Raw genomic sequence first — 20,102 nt, 5'->3', positions numbered from 1 at the left:
GAGTTCCTGCCCCTATGCCAGACAATCCAGTTCCTCCTCATGTGTGTCTGTGTTCCTCAGAGATTCACCCTGGTGCTGGAGCTCAGAAGAAGCAGGACTTTGTAAGTTCAGTTTGTGGTGCCAGCCTTTTAAGAGGGACAGTTGGGTCTCTAGTAGCCTCTGTGTCACTGAGCCCCAATCCACACTGGTTTTTACAGCTCATAGTTCTTACTGCCCACAGAGACTTCTTTTCCCAGCTCTGGGACCCTGGTGTGGGTCTGGTGGGGGGCTAGGACTCCTTGCTCCTCCTGGTGGCCTCTGCAGAGACAGTGTCCCTCCCAATTAAAAAAAGGCACATGTGGGTGCTATACCAGCCTGTTTCATGCTTCTCCACCTCCTACCAGTCTCAGTGTGCTTTCTTCTTTACTTTTCTAGTTGAAGGGCTTCCATTCAGCCAGTTTTCTGGTGGTTCTAGATGATGGTTGTTCTGTATTTTAGTTGTAATTTTGATGTGGTTGTGGGAGGCTGTGAGTACAGGCGTGTTTGCCTACGCTACTATCTTGGTCTGAAAAGCTTCCTTAATATCTCTTTTACATTCTTTCTTTAAGCTGAAGAGGTCAGGGTCTCCCTCCTCAATGTAGTGGCAACTTGTTTGGTGGCCTGAGAGTCAGGAGGGAGTGTAGATGAAGAGTTGGGGATCAGGGCTCCCTGTGGGGTGGATGTGGGGCTTGGTGGTTTCTGCAGAACTCCTGCCTGCAGAAACATTCTGTTTTCAGGCTCTTGCCCAGTGGGACACAGAAGGAGTGAAGCATTTAGGGTGGGTGGACATAAAACACATTCTAACCTAGGGCTGGTTTGAGGATTGAATTTTTGTGCACGTTGGTAACTTAAAATACCCGGAACACAGAGTACAGTCATCTTATCCTTTGGATAGGGTAGAATAGTGTTTTATCTATACATATTTTCAGTGAAGCCCCAAGGTCCCTCCTTCCCCAGAATATCCCACGTGCTTGAATGCCTCAGTGTTTCAAATGCTAGTCATTAGTTCCTTCTTTGAGTTTAGGTCCCAGTTAAAGTAGAACATTGGTTTCAGGTTGGGACAATATTAACACCCTGCCATTAATACCTAACCTCATTCTTACTACTGATTAGCCATTTAGCAGTCCAGCGTGACTAGGATGTAGCTGGACCGTAACCACAGCCCTCAGTGGTGGAGAGGGTGTTGGAATGTGTTATTGGAGTTTGTTGCCTTCTGGCAGACTCCGTGGAAAGGCAGTTGGAGGTGGGAGGGAGCTGGGAAATGAAAGGTGACCAATGAAAGATACAAAGAAACTTTGCCTACAGCTGTTTGTCCTCTGAAACAAAATTTGAAGGACTCTTGGTTTTTAAAAACCAATTTACACAATAAGACCTGAAGCAGAGAGGCATGGAACTGACTGACATACCTTGATGTGGTGTTGGGGGGATAAGAAGAGATAAACCAAAGAACTTATATACCTACAGGCATAGCCCATGGACATGGGCAATAGCATAGTGAAAACATGGGGGAGGGGGAGGTAGGAGCTGGGAGGAGGGAGTAAAGTGGGGAAAAGGGGTGATATCTGTAATACTGTCAACAATAAAAAGTATATTAAAAAATAAAAATAAAATGACAACCAATTTACTTATATGTTGTACTTTGGATTTTTCCTTAGTTAGATAATATTGTAGATCAAATACGAGAATGGTTTAGAATACATTCTAGATAAATTTGAACATTTTATATTATTCTACAATAATCATTTATTATCACTGATGATAAGATTCAGGCCATACCTGCATATCACACACAGTAAAATCCAGAATTTATTCTTGTGATTTTTAATATATATAGTTGAAGTTACATGTGTCAGATTTGAAAACTCACTTAAAAATAGTACAAATAGACTGATGTTGAACATGTTGTTGAAGCCAGCAGGTGACATGGAAGGTGAAAGTGTGATTATGTGAATAAGCAGTTACATGTTGTGGATTAAGAATAGAGAGGCTGCCCTGGCTGGCATGGCTCAGTTGGTTGGGTATTGTCCCGTGCACTGAAAGGTTGCCGGTTTGACTTCCTGTCAGGACAATGCCTGGGTAGCAGGTTCAGTCCCCAACTGGGGTGTGTACAGGAGGCAACCCATTGGTGCTGCTCTCACATTGATGTTTTGCTCTCTTCCTCTCCCCTCCTCTCTCTCTAAAAATTAATGAAAGAAAGCAAAAAAAAAAGAGAAAAAAATAGAATAGAAAGGTTGTTATCTAGAGAGGGAGTAATTATTTTAAACTAATCTCCTAGCATATGTTGTTAGTGAAATACACCAATTTACCATGCTAGGTACTGCTTGGAATGGTAATCCTTTAGAGAGTAGGCACTGTGTCTGAATGCTCTGTGTCCACATGCAGAGGGATGCGTACTGACCTTGTGGGGTGTTGCTTGCTCACCTGCAGGGCACACTGGCAGAGAGGATTCGTGCCGGCGGCGCTGGAGTTCCTGCCTTTTACACCAGCACAGGCTATGGGACGCTGGTGCAAGAAGGAGGGGCACCGATCAAGTACAACAAGGATGGCAGCGTCGCCATTGCCAGTAAGCCCCGAGAGGTAGGACGCGGTCATCCAGGGGACACCCGACCCCACTGGGAGCACAGGGTTCTGGTGACTCGTTGGGGAAATCGGTATAAAACCACCTCTATGTGAGAACAAGCACTGCCATTCGTTAGCATTAATACGTTAGGTATGATTTCCAGCTAAAACTGAGCGTCTGCTATTCATTCAAATCATACAGAGAAACCAGATTAAGTAAAGGAGAAAAAACTGCAACTGTGTAAGATGTGCGAGTTAAGATTGAATTTTTACCAATGTAGGAGTCTTCATAGTTGCTGATTATGCTTATGAGGGAAGTAGAGTAGCTACCTGATATAAATGCTATTAAAGGTAGAGTAGCTACCTGATATAAATGCTATTAAAGGTAGAGTAGCTGCCTGATACAAATGCTATTAAAAGTAGAGTAGCTGCCTGATACAAATGCTATTAAAAGTAGAGTAGCTGCCTGATATAAATGCTATTAAAAGTAGAGTAGCTGCCTGATATAAATGCTATTAAAGGTAGAGTAGCTGCCTGATACAAATGCTATTAAAAGTAGAGTAGCTGCCTGATATAAATGCTATTAAAAGTAGAGTAGCTGCCTGATACAAATGCTATTAAAAGTAGAGTAGCTGCCTGATATAAATGCTATTAAAGGTAGAGTAGCTGCCTGATACAAATGCTATTAAAAGTAGAGTAGCTGCCTGATATAAATGCTATTAAAAGTAGAGTAGCTGCCTGATATAAATGCTATTAAAAGGTAGAGTAGCTGCCTGATATAAATGCTATTAAAAGTAGAGTAGCTGCCTGATATAAATGCTATTAAAGGTAGAGTAGCTGCCTGATACAAATGCTATTAAAGGCTTCCTGCTCAGGCCTCTTGTGCAATTGAAGGATGAGAAAAAGCCAAGGCAATCCCAAGTTTATCCTCAATATTAAAATATGGGATTCTGTAGTGGAGTGAATGGGGAGTTCACATTATCACCTTCATTTTGTATACTGGACACACTTGAGCTATAGGCTGAATAACTTCATTTTGTTTAAAGTGCTGGATAGGGGGTAACTTCACGCACATACTAGGAAAGCATAGAACTCAAACAGGCTCCTAGTCCCTCAAAAAGGTAATAAACAAACAAATGATTAGTAATAATAATTTGAAAAATATGTTAAATAAGCTTATCATTAAATAAACTCTAGATATTTGAGGTGCCTTAGATTTGAGGCAACTTCTAAGCATACACAGGCCCATATTTCATGACTGGGTTTTTAGCATCTTTCCCGTCTCCATGCCCCCCTGGCTCCAGGAAGTGAGCACAGAATGCAGAGATGCTCAGCTTGTCGCTAGGAAAGTGAACACTTAGAATCAAGGGGTGATCTCTTATCAACTTTCTGCTCATGGAGATGTTAGCTCTGCACCCCCTTTCTGAGGGAAGATGCAAGGTCCGCGAACCTGTGCCCTGCTGTCCTCTGAGCAAGCCCTTTACCTGGAGCCTTGCCGTTCTGATCAAGGTGACCTTGGCTTTTGTTGACATTTTTGATATTCTATCTTTAATGCCTAATTAAACTTCAAAAGTTCTTGACCAAGTAAAAAGCAAGAATCTAATTATTACAATGGATCTTAAGAATATAGGTAAAGATGGACAGAAAATTGGGTTAATACTTGAGGAGCTCACTAGCATTAACTCACCCTGGGAAACACAAGATACACTAGACCAGGGGTGGGCAAACTTTTTGACTCGAGGGCCACAATGGGTTCTTAACCTGGACCGGAGGGCCGGAACAAAAGCATGGATGGAGTGTTTGTGTGAACTAATATAAATTCAAAGTAAACATCATTACATAAAAGGGTATGGTCTTTTTTTTTTTTTAGTTTTATTCATTTCAAACGGGCGGGATCCGGCCCGCGGGCCGTAGCTTGCCCACGGCTGCACTAGACTCTGTCCTGAATATCTGGGTTCATTTCTGCCTTGAGTCGGGTGCATGAATCTAGTAGTTTCGCAATTTTTGTCTTGAAACAACTCCTATTAGCTCTTTATTTCCCTTGCTTATCATAGGAAGGGGAAGTGGGTGAATTCCTTAATTCAGTGACGTTTGTTGAGTTCCTCTTTCCCAGGAACTTTGGAAAGGGGGGTCTAGACCAAGTCGTCCCTGTGGTAGAGGAACTGACAGGGAATGAATAGACAAACACACATGTCAGTTAAGTAGGGCCAGGACAGAGAGAGGGATCAGTGGCCACGAAGGCAGTGTTTCAGGTAGGGTTAGGGAAACCTCACTGTGAAGGTGACATTGGTAGAGAGACCTGAATAAAATAGGAGAAAGCTGGGCAAAGATCACAGTGTTGTGATCTAGTCAGAAGGCAGAAGGAGGACAAGGTCCGGAGGCAGGCTTGCCCTGTGTGTGGAACAGCAGGGTGGTGAGACTGGAACAGAGTTAGTGAGGCTGAGAGCAGTGGGATTGAAGGTTGAAGAGAGACAGGAGCCAGATCACATGAGTGTGGATTTTACTGAGAGTGGTGAGCGGCCAGCGGAAAGTTGTGGGGGAGTGATGTGATCTGAGCTACGTTTTGGCAAGTTGTAGCTGTGGGGAAGTGAGGTTTTTTTGCAGGGACCAAGAGCAGCAGCAGTGAAAGGGATTAAGAGGCTGTTGCATTAATCCAGGTGGGAAGGCAAAGTGGAATTGGTGAGGAGTGGTTAGAATAGGGGTATATATTCATAGTAAAGCCAACAGAATTGACTGGTGGGTTGGTGGTGGCCGGAAGAGAAGACAGAATCAAGTATGCTGCTTGTTGAGAGGGGCTGGGCATGGGGGTCAGCGAAGAGCTCTGGCAGAGACCGGTGCGTTGAAGACGTCCACCGTGCTCCAAGAGGAGGCGCGCAGTAGGCGCCACTCGGGATGGGAACTCAGAGGCATCGGCATAGAGTATTCAAGCCTTTGGGACTAGATGAGTGGCTGGGGCTGGAGAGCAGAGAGAGAACACCTCGTTTGCATATAAAGGTAGGGAAGAGGCCTTGAAGGAGCAGGAAAAAAGAATGGGAAAGTGTCTAGTGAGTGAAGCGGAAACCCAGGCGATTTGAAAGGTGGGACATTTTACAAAGGAGCGTGTGATCAAATGTGTCAGCGTGTGCCAAGGTTGGGTAATAGCGTATTGGGAAGTGACCATCAGATCTGGACACAGAGGTCGTTGGTGACTTTAAAGAGTAATTCTTTTAAAGTAGAGGGTTTTTCTGGAGTGATGAAAATTTGACTGGAGTGGATTCAAGAAAGGACTGGAAGATGAAGTTGAGGCCATGAAATGCACAAGTCTTTCAAATGAGTAGAGTGGCCAGTTAGACAAAACCAATTCCTTCCCTTTTCTTAAAATTTTAGAATAATAATTAAAATTCACCAACTGCTAGTGCGTAGATCATCAGGAAATTATATAATTAAAATTTAAAAAGCCAATTTTTAAAAATTTACTTTTCCCGGGGTTAGCATATATTTAGATCTATATGTAGTTTTCTAGATCTGTATGTAAAATACTCCATATGTAAACATTATCATTGATGCTCACAGTAATGACTCTTAAATACATAATACCCTTTTAAAAAAAAACTAGATATTGATGTGCAATTTACAAATATCTTTTACATAACTTGCCTAAGTTTTTATTAAATGAGATCCTCATTCATCACTGATTTCATAAATTCAATATTTTCTAGAAGGAAGGTGGGATAATGTCTTTAAGGAAGCTGTTGTTTAAGAAAGAATTTTTTTTTAAAAAAGAAAGAATTTTAGTTTTAAACCATAGTATAGTTAAAGAAGTTAATGTACCCAAACTTTCTATGGCAGCTTTCTATAAACCTATGCTGTTTGTCCACTAGGGGGTGCGGTGGTAATGGGAATGGAGTGCTGTGTGTAAATGGCTCCCATCCTCATAGTGTGGATGGAGCACAGTTTCCACGTTGTTCCCAGGGCCGTTACATAGTTTTGCTTTAAGCTTCTTCCCTTCTTCACCCCGACCCCTCCATTCATAGTAGAACTAACGGCAGTAAACATACACAGGTCAATAGCATTCCATTAGACCAGAAGAGAAGATATAATAGAATAAAATATCGCATTATAGTAGCATCAGAAACTATGAGGAACCTGTGACTAAATCCTAAAAACATATACAAAGCTTTTGGAGTGAAAATTGCAAAACTATTGAAAGAAGTAAAAGAGACTTCAAAAAATATTGTGCTTATGGGTGGGACCATATAGTGTGCCAGTTCTCTCTAAATTCCTCTACAAATTCTAGGAATTCCAATTCAAATCGCAACAGATGATTATATATTAATTAAGAGAGGTGGCCCTAACCGGTTTGGCTCAGTGGATAGAGCATCAGCCTGTGGACTCAAGGGTCCCCGGTTCGATTCCGGTCAAGGGCATGTACCTTGGTTGTGGGCACATCCCCAGTAGGGGGCGTGCAGGAGGCAGCTGATTGATGTTTCCCTCTCATCGATGTTTCTAACTCTCTATCCCTCTCCTTTCCTCTCTGTAAAAAATCAATAAAATATATTTAAAAAAAAAATTAAGAGAGGTGAATGGACTTTTAAAACCATTTCATTTATTTTTTGTTCTTTTAAAATATATTTTTTATTGATTTCAGAAAGGAAGGAAGAGGGAGAAAGAGAGATTGACACATCAATGATGAGAGAATCATTGATTGGCTGCCTCCTGCACACCCCCTACTGGGGATTGAGCCTGCAACCCAGACATGTGCCCTTGACCAGAATCGAACCTGGGACTCTTCAGTCCATAGGCCAACGCTCTATCCACTGAGCCAAACCAGCTAGGGCAGAACCATTTCACTTATATAAACAGTACATTGCACAGTTTTTTCCTTGGGGAACGGGGAAAAAGGGACAGGTATTATGTTCAATACGTAACCTATAAACACAAGTAATAAAATGAACACTGACATACACAGTCATATAGCTCAGTTCCTCAGGTTGACCGAGCGCTTGCTTGTCACTGAGCCTTTGCACATGCTGTTCCCTCAGTTCCCCCTTCCAGCACTTTCACTCAGTCCCAGTTGCCTACCACACTCATCCTTCGGGTCTCCCTTTAGATTCTTCTTTCTCTGAGAAACCTTTCCCAGCTAAGCTTGTGCCCCTCTTATCTGCCTTTACCAGAGCTCATATCACAACCAAACAGCAGCCGTACAAATACCTGACAGCGCCCCCTTTGTCTCCTGCAGGTGAGGGAGTTCAATGGTCAACATTTTATTTTGGAGGAAGCGATTACAGGGGATTTTGCCTTGGTGAAAGCCTGGAAGGCAGACCGTGCAGGAAACATCATTTTCAGGTAGTGTGATGGCCTTAATAAAGACTAATGTAGTGCATTTCAGCAACTTAATATTTCAATATTTCTTAAGTTATGATTACAAAGTGGATATCTTGATGTGTTTGGTATTTAAAATTTTATTTTAAAATGGCTGCAAATAAACAGCAGCACGCGTGTGTGCGTGTGCATGTATGTGTGTGTGTGTGTGAACAGCAGTCTCACTGTTTCGGAGTACTGGCGGGTGTCTGTTCTGATTGGTGGATGTCCATGTTGCTCTGCTTGTTAAGTATTTGCACCTATATACCCTTGAATTTAGTCCCATACAAATTATGTTTTCCTCCATGTATTTTAGTTGCCAGGACCTGTTACAATATTGACATGCTTACAAAACGTGAGAAAAGCACACAATTACATTTTATTTTGATACTAGAGGCCTGATGCACGAAATTCATGCAAGAGTAGGCCTTCCTGCCCCTGGGTGCTGGCACCGGCTTCCTTCTGGTACCCAGAACCCGGGCTTCCCTCATAGCCCAGGCTTCGTCTGGAAGGTTGTCCGGAAGGACATCTGGTCTAATTAGCATATTATGCTTTTATTATTGTAGATTGTTATTTACATGCACTGTCTTCAAATGCCCAAGTTACTTTGATGTTCTGGAAAGATATTGCTAGTAATTACTTAAGTCAGGCCTTTTCTGGTCTTATTGCTGTCTACCAGAAGTCTTACCTTAATAGTGCTCAATTCTATTCTCATTAACTGCTTGGCCAAACATATGCTTAATAGACTTGAAAATCTTTTGATTATCATAAGCTTGCTTAACACTAAGTATTTAATATTTTGGATTTATAGATTATATAGTTGTTGTTTTTTTAAAATTATACCACCTTTCAATATATGCATAAAGTTAAAAAACTTTTTCAAAATGTTTGGTATTAAAAATTTCACCTATTAGGTTATAGAAATCATTTTTTTTCTCATAATATTGTCATTTATTGCTTTTAGTTAGCAATTTTTTATCTTTATCAAATGCAGCTTTTGTGCGATCACAGCTAAATACTCAGTGACCACTCTCACACTGTTTTTGTTCATTTCTGAAGAACTTATAATATGTATACTATGTTTGATTTCTTGAATTCAATCAGTTTTTGGAATTACAGCTAACTTTGGCCATTACAGAAGACATTTTGCATCATATCTATCGCACTTGACACATTGGTGTATTGTTTGCGAAGTTCAATTGCTATTTAAAAAAAAAGCAATGAAATTGTATAGCAGCAAATGGAGATGAATTATTCAAAATATTTCCACGAATTTATCCCATGCTCCATTGCCTGGCCCCGGCATCTAAGCACTGCACAGGGCTATTTTAAGCACAGGCTTTATGCTGGTGGTTCAAGTACACATTACGCTTTGATGTGAAATGAAAGCGCATTTCACCCATGGTCAGGTCACTTCGATTCTTAAGATACTGACTTTAGAAGAGTGGACACCTGGTGCAGAGGTCTGGCCGAGGTTAAAGTGGGGGTGCCACTCTGCCTTGGGAGCACACAAGGACACACCTGTCCTTACACCTGTCCTTGAATCCAAGTGAAATAGGCATCGGTGGCCTGAAAGCTCCAGTAAACCATAGTGTGACTTAGTGCTCTTTATCAAAGAAGATTTTTTATCAATGTACACTCTCAGAAACAAACATATATATACATTTTTATGGTTAGAGGAAGTACATTGGTGTAGGAACTTGGGAATGCAAAACCATCAGCGAAATTGGCACCTTCTTGAAATTTTCATACCTCCGTGTCTGATGTGGGTGTTGTACTTGCATTGGAAATTGGCTTCCCAGGATGACCTTTGCAGATGACTCACAAGTTCCCAATGAATGTTGTACTTAATTTCAGCAGCAGGCTTCTCCTTAATAGAGAATAGAAATACTGTATCCTCTCCTATAAAGTCCTTGCTACTTTCCCTTACTATTTTAATAGAGCAAGTTTAATGAAGTATTCAACTATAGAAGTAAAGCAGCATCCCAATGAAAAGGTTTAGGGAAATTGGTATCAAATAGATGTATTAATATCCATTTTATTTTTCTGTGTAAAATCTGCATGTTGAATATGAAAAATAGCCCCTCAACCTTATAAAAAGCTATATTATTGAGTGAAGTGAAGTGGGTATCATATTGTTTTTACTTATGAAATAATTATAGAACTTTAATCGAAGGGAAACTATAATTGGAAAAAAAAAATAAAAAGCAAGAAAAAAGAGGACGGCAAAAGATGTGATACACTCTTTCCGAAAAGATTTCGCAGGTTCTTAGTTTATAGACATTCCTTTAGTCTGTAATTAAAGTTGAAGGAGACACTTCTGACTTTTGATCTCCTTTCCTCGTTTCCTTGTGTAGGAAAAGCGCCCGGAATTTCAACCTGCCCATGTGCAAAGCTGCAGGAACCACAGTGGTGGAGGTAAGCGTGGGGGTGCTCGCCGATTTCCTAGTGTTCATTTTCAACTTGATGTTGTATTATTATTAGTTCAAGAAAAAGCACAACCATTCATTTCATTTTTCGATGACCCACAAAGACAGCCTTTCTGTTTGGGATATGGGAGGATTTGATTTGAATATACGATCGCTGGAATTTTGCTGTGATGGTTGCTTTCTGGCTGTGAGAGTCTCACCAGAATATGATGGGACCAGCTCATGAACATCTCCGGTCCTTGGGTAAAATACAGCTTCTCGGGTGCAGTCCCAACATGACTTTTTATAGACAGAACCCCTGGAAAATAGTTATTTGTATCAGGAGAAGTTCATTCTTACTGCGTTAGAAACTGTGGATTCTCTAGGGAAGATGGTGGTGTTGTGCGTGACATTCTTTGATTCCTGCATACAGTGGCCAGAATGGTATCTCATGGAGGCAGTACAGTGGTATTTTTGACACAATCGAATGTTACAGTTCTGTTCCTCTTTTAGAAAGTAAAGTGTATTGTTTTTAAAGTGCTGGGGGATGTGGTACTTTCAACTCAGGCCTGGTGGTTTCTTTAGCAGTGGCTTTGGTACAGTTTCTTCATTTAAAATAGATAATGTGGTTTACTCTCTCTGTGTAATGGTTTTTTTATATTACTTATTGAATCATTTTGATGACCTGTCATGGCACACATCTGTAAATTACTGGAGGAAGGCCTATAACGTAGCTTAAAATAATTGATGGTTTAACCCTCTTGATTTTATATACTTTTGTAAAACTGCCGAAACTCAATATTCTCCTCTAAGTACTGAGGGGCATTAAGTATTATCCTGGATACAGTCCTTTTTTTTTTTTTTTCTTTTCTTTTTCTTTTTTTTAAATATATTTTATTGATTTTTTACAGAGAGGAAGGGAGAGGGATAGAGAGTTAGAAACATCGATGAGAGAGAAACATCAATCAGCTGCCTCCTGCACACCCCCTACAGGAAATGTGCCCGCAACCAAGGTACATGCCCTTGACCGGAATCGAACATGGGACCCTTCAGTCTGCAGGCTGACGCTCTATCCCAGTGATGGTGAACCTTTTGAGCTCGGCGTGTCAGCATTTTGAAAAACCCTAACTTAACTCTGGTGCCGTGTCACATATAGAAATTTTTTTATATTTGCAACCATAGCAAAACAAAGACTTATATATATATATATATTTTTAAATATATTTTATTGATTTTTCACAGAGAGGAAGGGAGAGAGATAGAAAGTTAGAAACATCAATGAGAGAGAAACATCGATCAGCTGCCTCCTGCACATCTCCCACTGGGGATGTGCCCGCAACCCAGGTACATGCCCTTGACCGGAATTGAACCCGGGACCTTTCAGTCCGCAGGCCGACGCTCTATCCACTGAGCCAAACCGGTTTCGGCAAAGACTTATATTTTTGATATTTAATGCCATTTAACAAAGAAAAATCAACCAAAAAAATGAGTTCGCGTGTCACCTCTGACACGCGTGTCATAGGTTTGCCATCACTGCTCTATCCACTGAGCCAAACCGGCCAGAAAGTCCTTTTTTCTCCCTCCCTCCCTCCCTCCTTTCCTCCCTCCCTCCGTCCTTCCCTCCCTCTTTCTTTCTTTCTTCCTTTCTTTCTTTCTTTCTTTCTTTCTTTCTTTCTTTCTTTCTTTCTTTCTTTCTTTCATAATCTGGTTTTTTACAGCCAATTTTATTTCTTCCAAGAGCAGAAAATGACACTCAAGTATCTGAGAATCACTGCAGATGTTAGAAAGAGAGGTTCTCTTTGGTGGAAGGGAATAGGAGAGCAAATACTGTGACTGTGGCTGCAAATATGATTAAGGCCTATCCCTGGTCCTGAACACACGTCTGATCTATCATCTATAGAAACAAAGCAGCATTGCAATGAAAAGATTTATGGAAATTAGTTTGAAATAGATATGTTAATAAATATCCATCTTATTTTTCCTGTCAGCGCCAGGCTGTCATTAGGATCCCTTTAATACAGTCCTACTGACAGCCACTCCCAGTGGACTAACCTGCACTGTCCAACATGGGAGCTCCTAGCCACATGTGACTCTACAATTTAAATGGATGACAATGAAATAAGTAAAAATTTGGTGTCACTTCAGCAGCCACATACGGCTCCTCACTACTGTGTTGATCAGCGCCGATAGGAAAAGGTCTGTGGGACAGCACTTAATTTGAAGGATCAAGGTGAACTCTAATGTGTCATGGTAGTTTAGGAATATAAGCAAAACAGCTCCCCAGACAGTAGATTGTTGTTGGCCTGGCCTTCTGCATGCTCATGGTAGAAGGGTCACGTGTCGGTAGGTTGAATTGTAAGAACTCGAAAGTAGGACATAGCTTGGAATCTGGAATGATGAGTAGATTGGGTATTTTCTGATACGAAAAGTCTATTTTGACTTTGTGACTTTGGATTATTCTGAGTATAGTGGACAACCTGGACCCCAGCTCCTCTTGCTATGTCCCGTGCACCCCAGGGTTGGCCGCCAGGGTTCCATAACCCTTCCCTCTAGCCCTGCCCTGCTCTCCTCTACAGTGGTCCTGGCACGACGGTGATTCTGACCTGGTCTCTGAAGTGTGGTATTTAAGAGGAATCTTCAGAGAGCATCAATTATACACATGTTCTTCTGCCTGTGAAATATTAACAATAATAATAGCTACTATCAGCAAGTATTTAGTATAGATTAGTCACTGCTGTATTTTTTGTGTACATTATTATTTGAATCCTCACAATAGTCCTGTGAGGTGAGGTAGGAGCCATTATTATCCCTGTTTTACAGATGAGGACTGAATACACAGAAAGATTAAGTTACACACATGATGTCACACAGCTACATGGAGCTTGGCTGGAACCCTAGAGAGATTGATCCCAGGGTGTCTGCTTTTTTCCCATTACTTTATGAAATACTCTCAAATCATCATAAGTGGGTGATGTTTCAAACTTTTTAGAGATCAAAAATCTGGAGGTAGCCCATTTCAATGCTAACTGTTGGAATCAAGCAGAGAGGGAGATTTTTTGACCAATATATTCCTCTATGCCATAGAGTCTATGGGTTTCTTAAGTCTTTCTTCTAGACTCTGTTTATTCTATTGTGGAGCCTCTTTAAACTTTGCAGTTTTCCACAAATTTCCCTAAACATGGTGACTGACCGACTATTCCGAGACGGCAGTATCGGAAGCAGTGGGAACTGACAGTGACGACACCCTACGTCTCAGACAGGGCTTTGTTGTAGAACTCTTAGCGTATCTTCTTTCTGTTATAGATGAGGAAGGACATGGAGGACTTTCCAGGAGCAGATCTGGGTTAGAGCCTGTCTCCTGAAGCCACTGCCACTCCACAGTGCTGCATCTTCCCACCTTTCCCCTGTCACGTCCTGTCACTTGAGACTTAAGGAGGTTAGAACTATAAGTATATAAATATTAGAGATGGTTCCCTTAGACATCTTAAAATGTTTTGGACTTAGAAGTAGGGTGGCAAAGGAATATACACTCTGTCACTTGCTTTAAAAACATTGTTTTTATTGATTTTAGAGAAGGGAAGGGAGAGGGAGAGGGAGAGGGAGGGAGGGAGAGAGAGAAACATTGATGCGAGAGAGAAACATTGATCTGTTGCTTCCGATACTCACCTGGGCATGTGCTCTGCCAAGAATCAAACCAGCAACATTTCAGTGCCTGGGACGTCACTTAACCTACTGAGCCATACCAGCCAGGGCTGTCTCTTAAAACCCGTAGCCATCCGCACGCCTCGCCACAAGGTTGTGACATAGCGGATGCTGGATGTGTCATTCTTCCCCTCTTAAGGAACCGGTAGTTACTTGGGAAAAATAAGTACAAGTGGGTGGACACACTGGCTCACACGCCAGAAAGATGCTTCTCTTTTTAGGCCAGACAGTGCTATTTCTGGACCTCCCTCTGAGTGGGTGAAGTCTGTGCTGATGAACTTCACAAGGCAGCCGGGAGCAGCTTGGGAGCGTCTGGGTGTGTAATAAGCAGAGCCAGACTGTCGAGTCTGCCCAGGGGAATTCATTTGGCTTCGGGAGGACTCCTGTTACCTACCCTCACTTCCTGCGCATCCTGCCCGTCTCCTGGGTGCATATTCCACCATCCTCGTTTTCTTGGAGAAGCGATCTGTTTCTACATTTTTTATTAAAAAAGCCTGCAGGGAGGGACGGGGTGCTTCACTCAGGAGACTGTTGACACTGTGTCTCTTGAGAGCAGCCCGTCCTCCCTTTGCTGTCAGCGGAGGTCATCTGACTCTGCCATCTGACGCTGCCGGCGACCAAACCACCCAGCAACTTCATCTAGCTTGTTCCTGGCTGGTGGTAGAAGACAGCAACGTTTCCTCAAAGCCTTTTCATATCCTGGCTAATTTCAGCTTTTAGTTAAAATCAGGGTATTCATGATCACAACTTCAATAAAGTTATTCTATTTATATTACTAGAGGCCCTGTGCATGAACATCGTGCACAGATGCACCCTCTCCAATCTGGGACCCCTTGGGGGATGTCCGACTGCCAGTTTAGGCCCAATCCCACATAAAGTTATTTATATTATGATATATTTGCATATTTGCTTGTGAAAGCATGATTTCTGTGATATCTAATATACACACGTGAGGTGCTTGATGCACACAACTAGTAAGTACATGGAGTCCGCGTGAGTTGGGAAGCATCATAATGAATTCAACACTGTGAACCCACCTGATGTGAGAAGGAGAGGATGGTCCACACTCATTTTCATCTGCCTCCCTCCCCTGCAGAGATAACCACTAGCAGGCATATTGTGCTCATCGACCCCTTGCTTTAAATAAAAACAAAAAACTCTAAGTCATAAGGTCTGGACATAATTTCCATATTGATATCGTAAGCTGTTTTTTGTCATGAGAGCCAAGCTGTGGGAACGATGGCTTCTGTGTTCTGTACACGCCTGCCACCTGCCACCTCTCCGTGCGGATTAACCAGAGGGAAGGATTAGGGGCCATCTGCCGGCCTGCTGAGCAGAGACGTGTTGTTTCCGGTTGGTGGGTGAGGAGAGCAGACAGTTCAATGATATCAGACCTTTTCTTTATAATGTTTGCTTGAAGGATGGTGAACATCCACTGTAGTAATCACGAGTGTAATGAACCCTCTGAGCTAGTCCCCCAGCTCCGGTGTCTGCCAATCTGCAGCCACTCCTGCCCCATCTATACAACCCTAGCTCATTCTTTCTCCTCCTCTATTATTTTTTAAACTATGTTTCTTTTAATGGATTTCAGGGAGGAAGTGAGAGTGAGAGAGATATAAAAACATCAATGAAGAGAGTGAGTCATTGATCAGCGGCCTCCTGCACCCCCCCCCCCCCCCCTTACTGGCGGTTGAGCCCTCAACCCAGGAATGTTCCCTGACCAGGAATCAAACCGTGACCTCCTGGTTCATGGGTTGTTGCTCAACCACTGAGCCACACCGACGGGGCATCCTCTATTATTTTTTAACAAGCACTGAATATTATAACTCAACGACTTTTTAAGGAAAGTTCAATGAAGCTCAGAGGTTCTAGTGTGCCTGGCACTGTTCTGGGTTCTGCAGGTACAGCAGTGACCAAAACAGAGAAACATGACATTCTGCCATGAGATACAATGAATAAGTAAGATATATGTGGATTAGATATTGATTAAATGTTAAAGAGGATAAACAAAGCAGAAGGGGGCTAGGAAATGTCAGGAGAAGAAACTGAAATTTTAGGCAGGGTGCTCAGTAACAGGTCTCATGAGATGACTTCGAGTAAAGACCTCAGGGAATCAAGGAAGCCTGATGGGTACCTGAGACAGGCAGCCGTCTGGCCAGTAGGACTGGGGAGGGTCACGAGAGTAAAGATTGGGGCCGGAGCCTTCCTGGTGGGTTTGAAAAATCGGCCGACACCTCCTTTCTTCAGTGCGAGGTGGTTGTCTGTGGATTCTTACGTGAGAGTAACTTTCTTGAGAGTTATGGCTACATCTTCTTCCGAGGCTATGTGAAATACAATTCATATTTTTAGTTCATTTTGCAGTTGTTCCCAAGAGATGGTTAGGCCTAGATCTGACTCTGAAACTGGATGAGTGAAGCATGTGAATATGAGATTGGAGTGTCCTGGCCTTTGTGCCTCTCTGGCCCTGTTTGGAGAACTTGACGTTGGTAACTCCTCATGAATAGTTCAGCAGAAGTGATGGAAGGGGCTGTCATTTCCCTCTCCAGTGTAAGGGGGAGCACAGTGGATTTTCACCCCAGGACTCAGTCCTGTCAGTGGATCCTGTGAACGTTTAATCTCCACCAAGCAGGCCAATTACTGTTTGTGTTTTAGAGACTGGTTATCTGCCCTCCTGCTTTAGAGAAAATGACAATGCCTAAAGGATAAACCTAATTCCTTCCTTCTTAAATTTCTTTCACTTCTAATCTTCAGAGTGCTAATGCCTTATGATATTGCAGTTTTGGAAGCATGAAACTCAAAATTTTTCCAAGAGAGACAGTAAGAGGGGAAAAAAGTATAAACAGGAAAAAATTTAAAGCTTCTATACACTTAAAAGAAATACTTCCAGCCATGTCAAAAGACAGATTCAATTTCAAGCACACACATCCATTTACAGGCAACTGCTGCTCATACCTGTATGGAATTTATTCACACACACGATTCTCTGATTGGCATGTGGAGACATAATATTTGTGAGAACTTGGCTGAAATGTCAAATTTGACACTCGGGGTAAAGCCCAATATGTTAAATGCCCTTCACCGCACTTTTGTATTTACCTGGTAAAGCTCTCCACTTCAGTTATTTAGTTAGTTGGTTAGAATGAGGAAGACTGCCCAGAAACTGTTTATCCCAGTTCTCTTTACTTCATCCATGTGGGCCTGTTGAGTTCAACACTCCCCAGTTTTTGTTTTTTTTTAAGGGGTGAGAGTGCTGTTTGATACAATACAAAAGGAAGGAACACCCTCTTCCCACCTACCTTGGGAGTCCTCGATCCTAAGACAGAATACAGTCACCTTTTTAAGTGTTAAATTTTGGGATGGATGTAGTGAGTGATGGATGTCATTTGTATTCACTGACATATGTAATATCTTTAATTTACATTTCTTTGTCTTACCGTTTTCCAGTTATAAGATTTTATTCATGCTTTTTAATTAATTACTCTGAAAAAGCAGTCTATAATTGTTGTGCCTTAAAGTTAGCCAGATATAGAATTCTTTGACAAATGATAATATCCTTATACAACCTAAAGCTAAATGAAGTGATTGATTCTACTTATTTCAAAGTATTGAAGTATTTAAAGACTATTTATTTCCTTAAATTTTCATCACATGCAACATTGGTTTAAAACTATTTGAATGCTAATGAAGATGTATTTAATGAAGACACATTGTAGTTGAGTATTTTGGCAAAATGACCATATCAGTCATCATATTACTATTGTGTTGATATTTGCTGTTTCTACCAAACAGCAGTAAATATAAAAAACATGGACTCGGTGAATGTCCAGTGTTAATTTTACTGCATTTTTGGTATACTCTTGTCGATTGCTCAATATAATTCTTAGCTTAGTGACCTTTCACATCCTGAATAATAGCAGAATAGAAATATGGTTATTGATGATAAAAGTCTATCAAATCAAGTACTAATCCTGACATTTTATTTCTTGTTGCTTGGTAACAATGCAGCAACTGTGTGAGAGAGTTCCATTATCTCAGGTACAATGGATTCATTGCGTTGTGAAGCAGAAATACCAATTACATCAAGTCATTTGTATGCCATTATCCTTACAGAATTTTGGTGCTATTTTTCATTGTTAGTTCAGGGATCCTAAAAGAAAGTCTTTTTAATAACATACATCCCTCTCTTTTGATGGATTGGTGGATTTGATTCCAGCTATTTTTGGCTTTTGGGCTTTGTATCTATAATTTATGAGGTTTCACACATTTGTGTTTTGTCAACCCGAATTGTATTAATTGAGGCTTCTAAATTTCATTGTAAATATGTACATTACAAGTGATGCTTCATTAGTTCTGAGCGAACATCTTTTATCCTTGACCACCCAGGGTTGGAGGAGGAAAAATATCTGGGCAGAATTTTTTGCCTCATGAAAAATAAGGCCTGTTCTCCAGCCTCCTCTGATATAGGCATTCCTGGTTTTAGTGCCTGCTTCAGGGAGAGGAAGCCTGTGGAACCAGTGTGATTCATTTGGAATGAAAGGCTTTCATGTTGTATATTGCTATATGTCCTGTATGTACTGTTAGCTTACAGTTGTTATTATTTATGAAAATGTTGGTAAACTATACCCCATGGCCTGCTTTTGTACTGCTTAGGAGCTAAGACTATGTCTCAGTGGTTGAGCATCAGCCCATGAACCAAGAGGTCGCTGGTTTGATTCCCAGTCAGGGCACATGCCTGGGTTGCGGACTCGATTCCCAGTAGGGGGCATGCAGGAGGTGGCCAAACAATGTTTTTTTCCTCTCATCGATGTTTCTATCTCTCTATCCCTCTCCCTTCCTCTCTCTCTAAAAATCTATAAAAACATGATTTTTAAAGAGAAAAAAAATGTATATGTGACAAAGGCAAGCATGTAGCTCAGAGAGCCTAAAATATCATCTGGGCCTTTACAGGAAAAGTTTACAGGTCCTTGATTTAAAGCTTAATTTCCATTTCTGTAGTCTGAATAGATTACATGTCAATGCAGTGTTATTTTTTTTTAAAGAACCAATGGACTTAAGTAGAACCAAAATAAAATAAGTAGTTTGAAGAGAATGAAAAAACTAAACCAAATAATAAAAGAAGAAAGGGTGTAAAATAAGTGAAATGATTACAATTTGGCAGGCCTGTTTTGGGGGCAACCTTGAAGAAAGGAAGATTATAGATGGCAAGTTGTTTGTGCAACCACAGTTTCTTTAACATCTCAGTGCCTTTGTTAGTCATTCTGATTTTAATATAATTGCCTAGTGATGGACATTTTATTAGGAGCAAATTGCTTTTTCTTGCCTATTGACCTGATCTCGTATTGAGAGCCGTTCTTTCCTGTACACAAATGCTCAGCCAGGTGAATGTGGGTTCCTGTGTGATGGCGTGAGTTCTCCAACCCGACCGGGGTCCAGCATGTGGCTGCAGTGCCTGCTGGCTGGCGGTTTCCAGGGTTGGAGTCATCCTAAGTCCCTGGGGTTTGGAAGACCTTTACAACCCTGGTTTTCATGTCCTCTGCAGCTGTACCCTCCACATCCTGGAGAGAGGGAGGAGGAAGAGGAGTAGAGAGACTTTGGGCCTGGTGAGGCGGATTTCTCAGCCTTCTCTAGACCGTGGCTTTTAGAGTCCGATTTTCTTTTCAGTCAGAAACACATTTGTAAGATTTATCTGGTTATTTTTTATTTGTTGTCATGGTAAAGCCTAAAATCAGGAAGTGAGCCACGGTCCCCAGCCTAGCATGGTCCTCTTTTGGCATCAGTCCTCGTAAGCCCTACAAACCAGCTGGATATGATGAGGAACCAAAGCTGATTATTTTGGCTAGATTCATTTAACTCCTCTTGTAAACAAAGGCTCAGAAAACTCCATACTTGAGCACCCTTTCTACGGTAGCATGCATTTCCTATTACTTTGTATGATGTGTTTCAAAGCATTTTTCGTATTATATTAACTCATTTGATTCTCTTAATCATAAGGTGAGATGTGAGGAGGATCCGTTTTATTACAATATGACAAGTGAGAAAACTGAGACCTGGATGAGTTTCTGGGAATAGAACACA

At 41.5% G+C, this 20,102-nt stretch overlaps 1 protein-coding gene across 3 annotated transcripts in view; it reads left to right on the top strand.

The window, feature by feature from the left end:
* OXCT1 (3-oxoacid CoA-transferase 1) overlaps positions 1-20,102 on the top strand; it is a 121,730-nt gene that overhangs the window by 19,421 nt on the left and 82,207 nt on the right. For all 3 annotated transcript variants that reach the window (XM_036308366.1, XM_036308365.1, XM_036308367.1), the window contains exons 5-7: positions 2,446-2,595; positions 7,796-7,902; positions 10,275-10,335. In XM_036308366.1, the coding sequence (XP_036164259.1) occupies positions 2,446-2,595; positions 7,796-7,902; positions 10,275-10,335 (318 nt within the window). The remainder of the gene's footprint in view (positions 1-2,445; positions 2,596-7,795; positions 7,903-10,274; positions 10,336-20,102) is intronic.

The sequence above is a fragment of the Myotis myotis genome, unplaced genomic scaffold (assembly GCF_014108235.1).
Source record: "Myotis myotis isolate mMyoMyo1 unplaced genomic scaffold, mMyoMyo1.p scaffold_m19_p_5, whole genome shotgun sequence".
Lineage (NCBI taxonomy): Eukaryota > Metazoa > Chordata > Mammalia > Chiroptera > Vespertilionidae > Myotis > Myotis myotis.
This window is presented reverse-complemented; position numbering and strand designations above follow the sequence as displayed.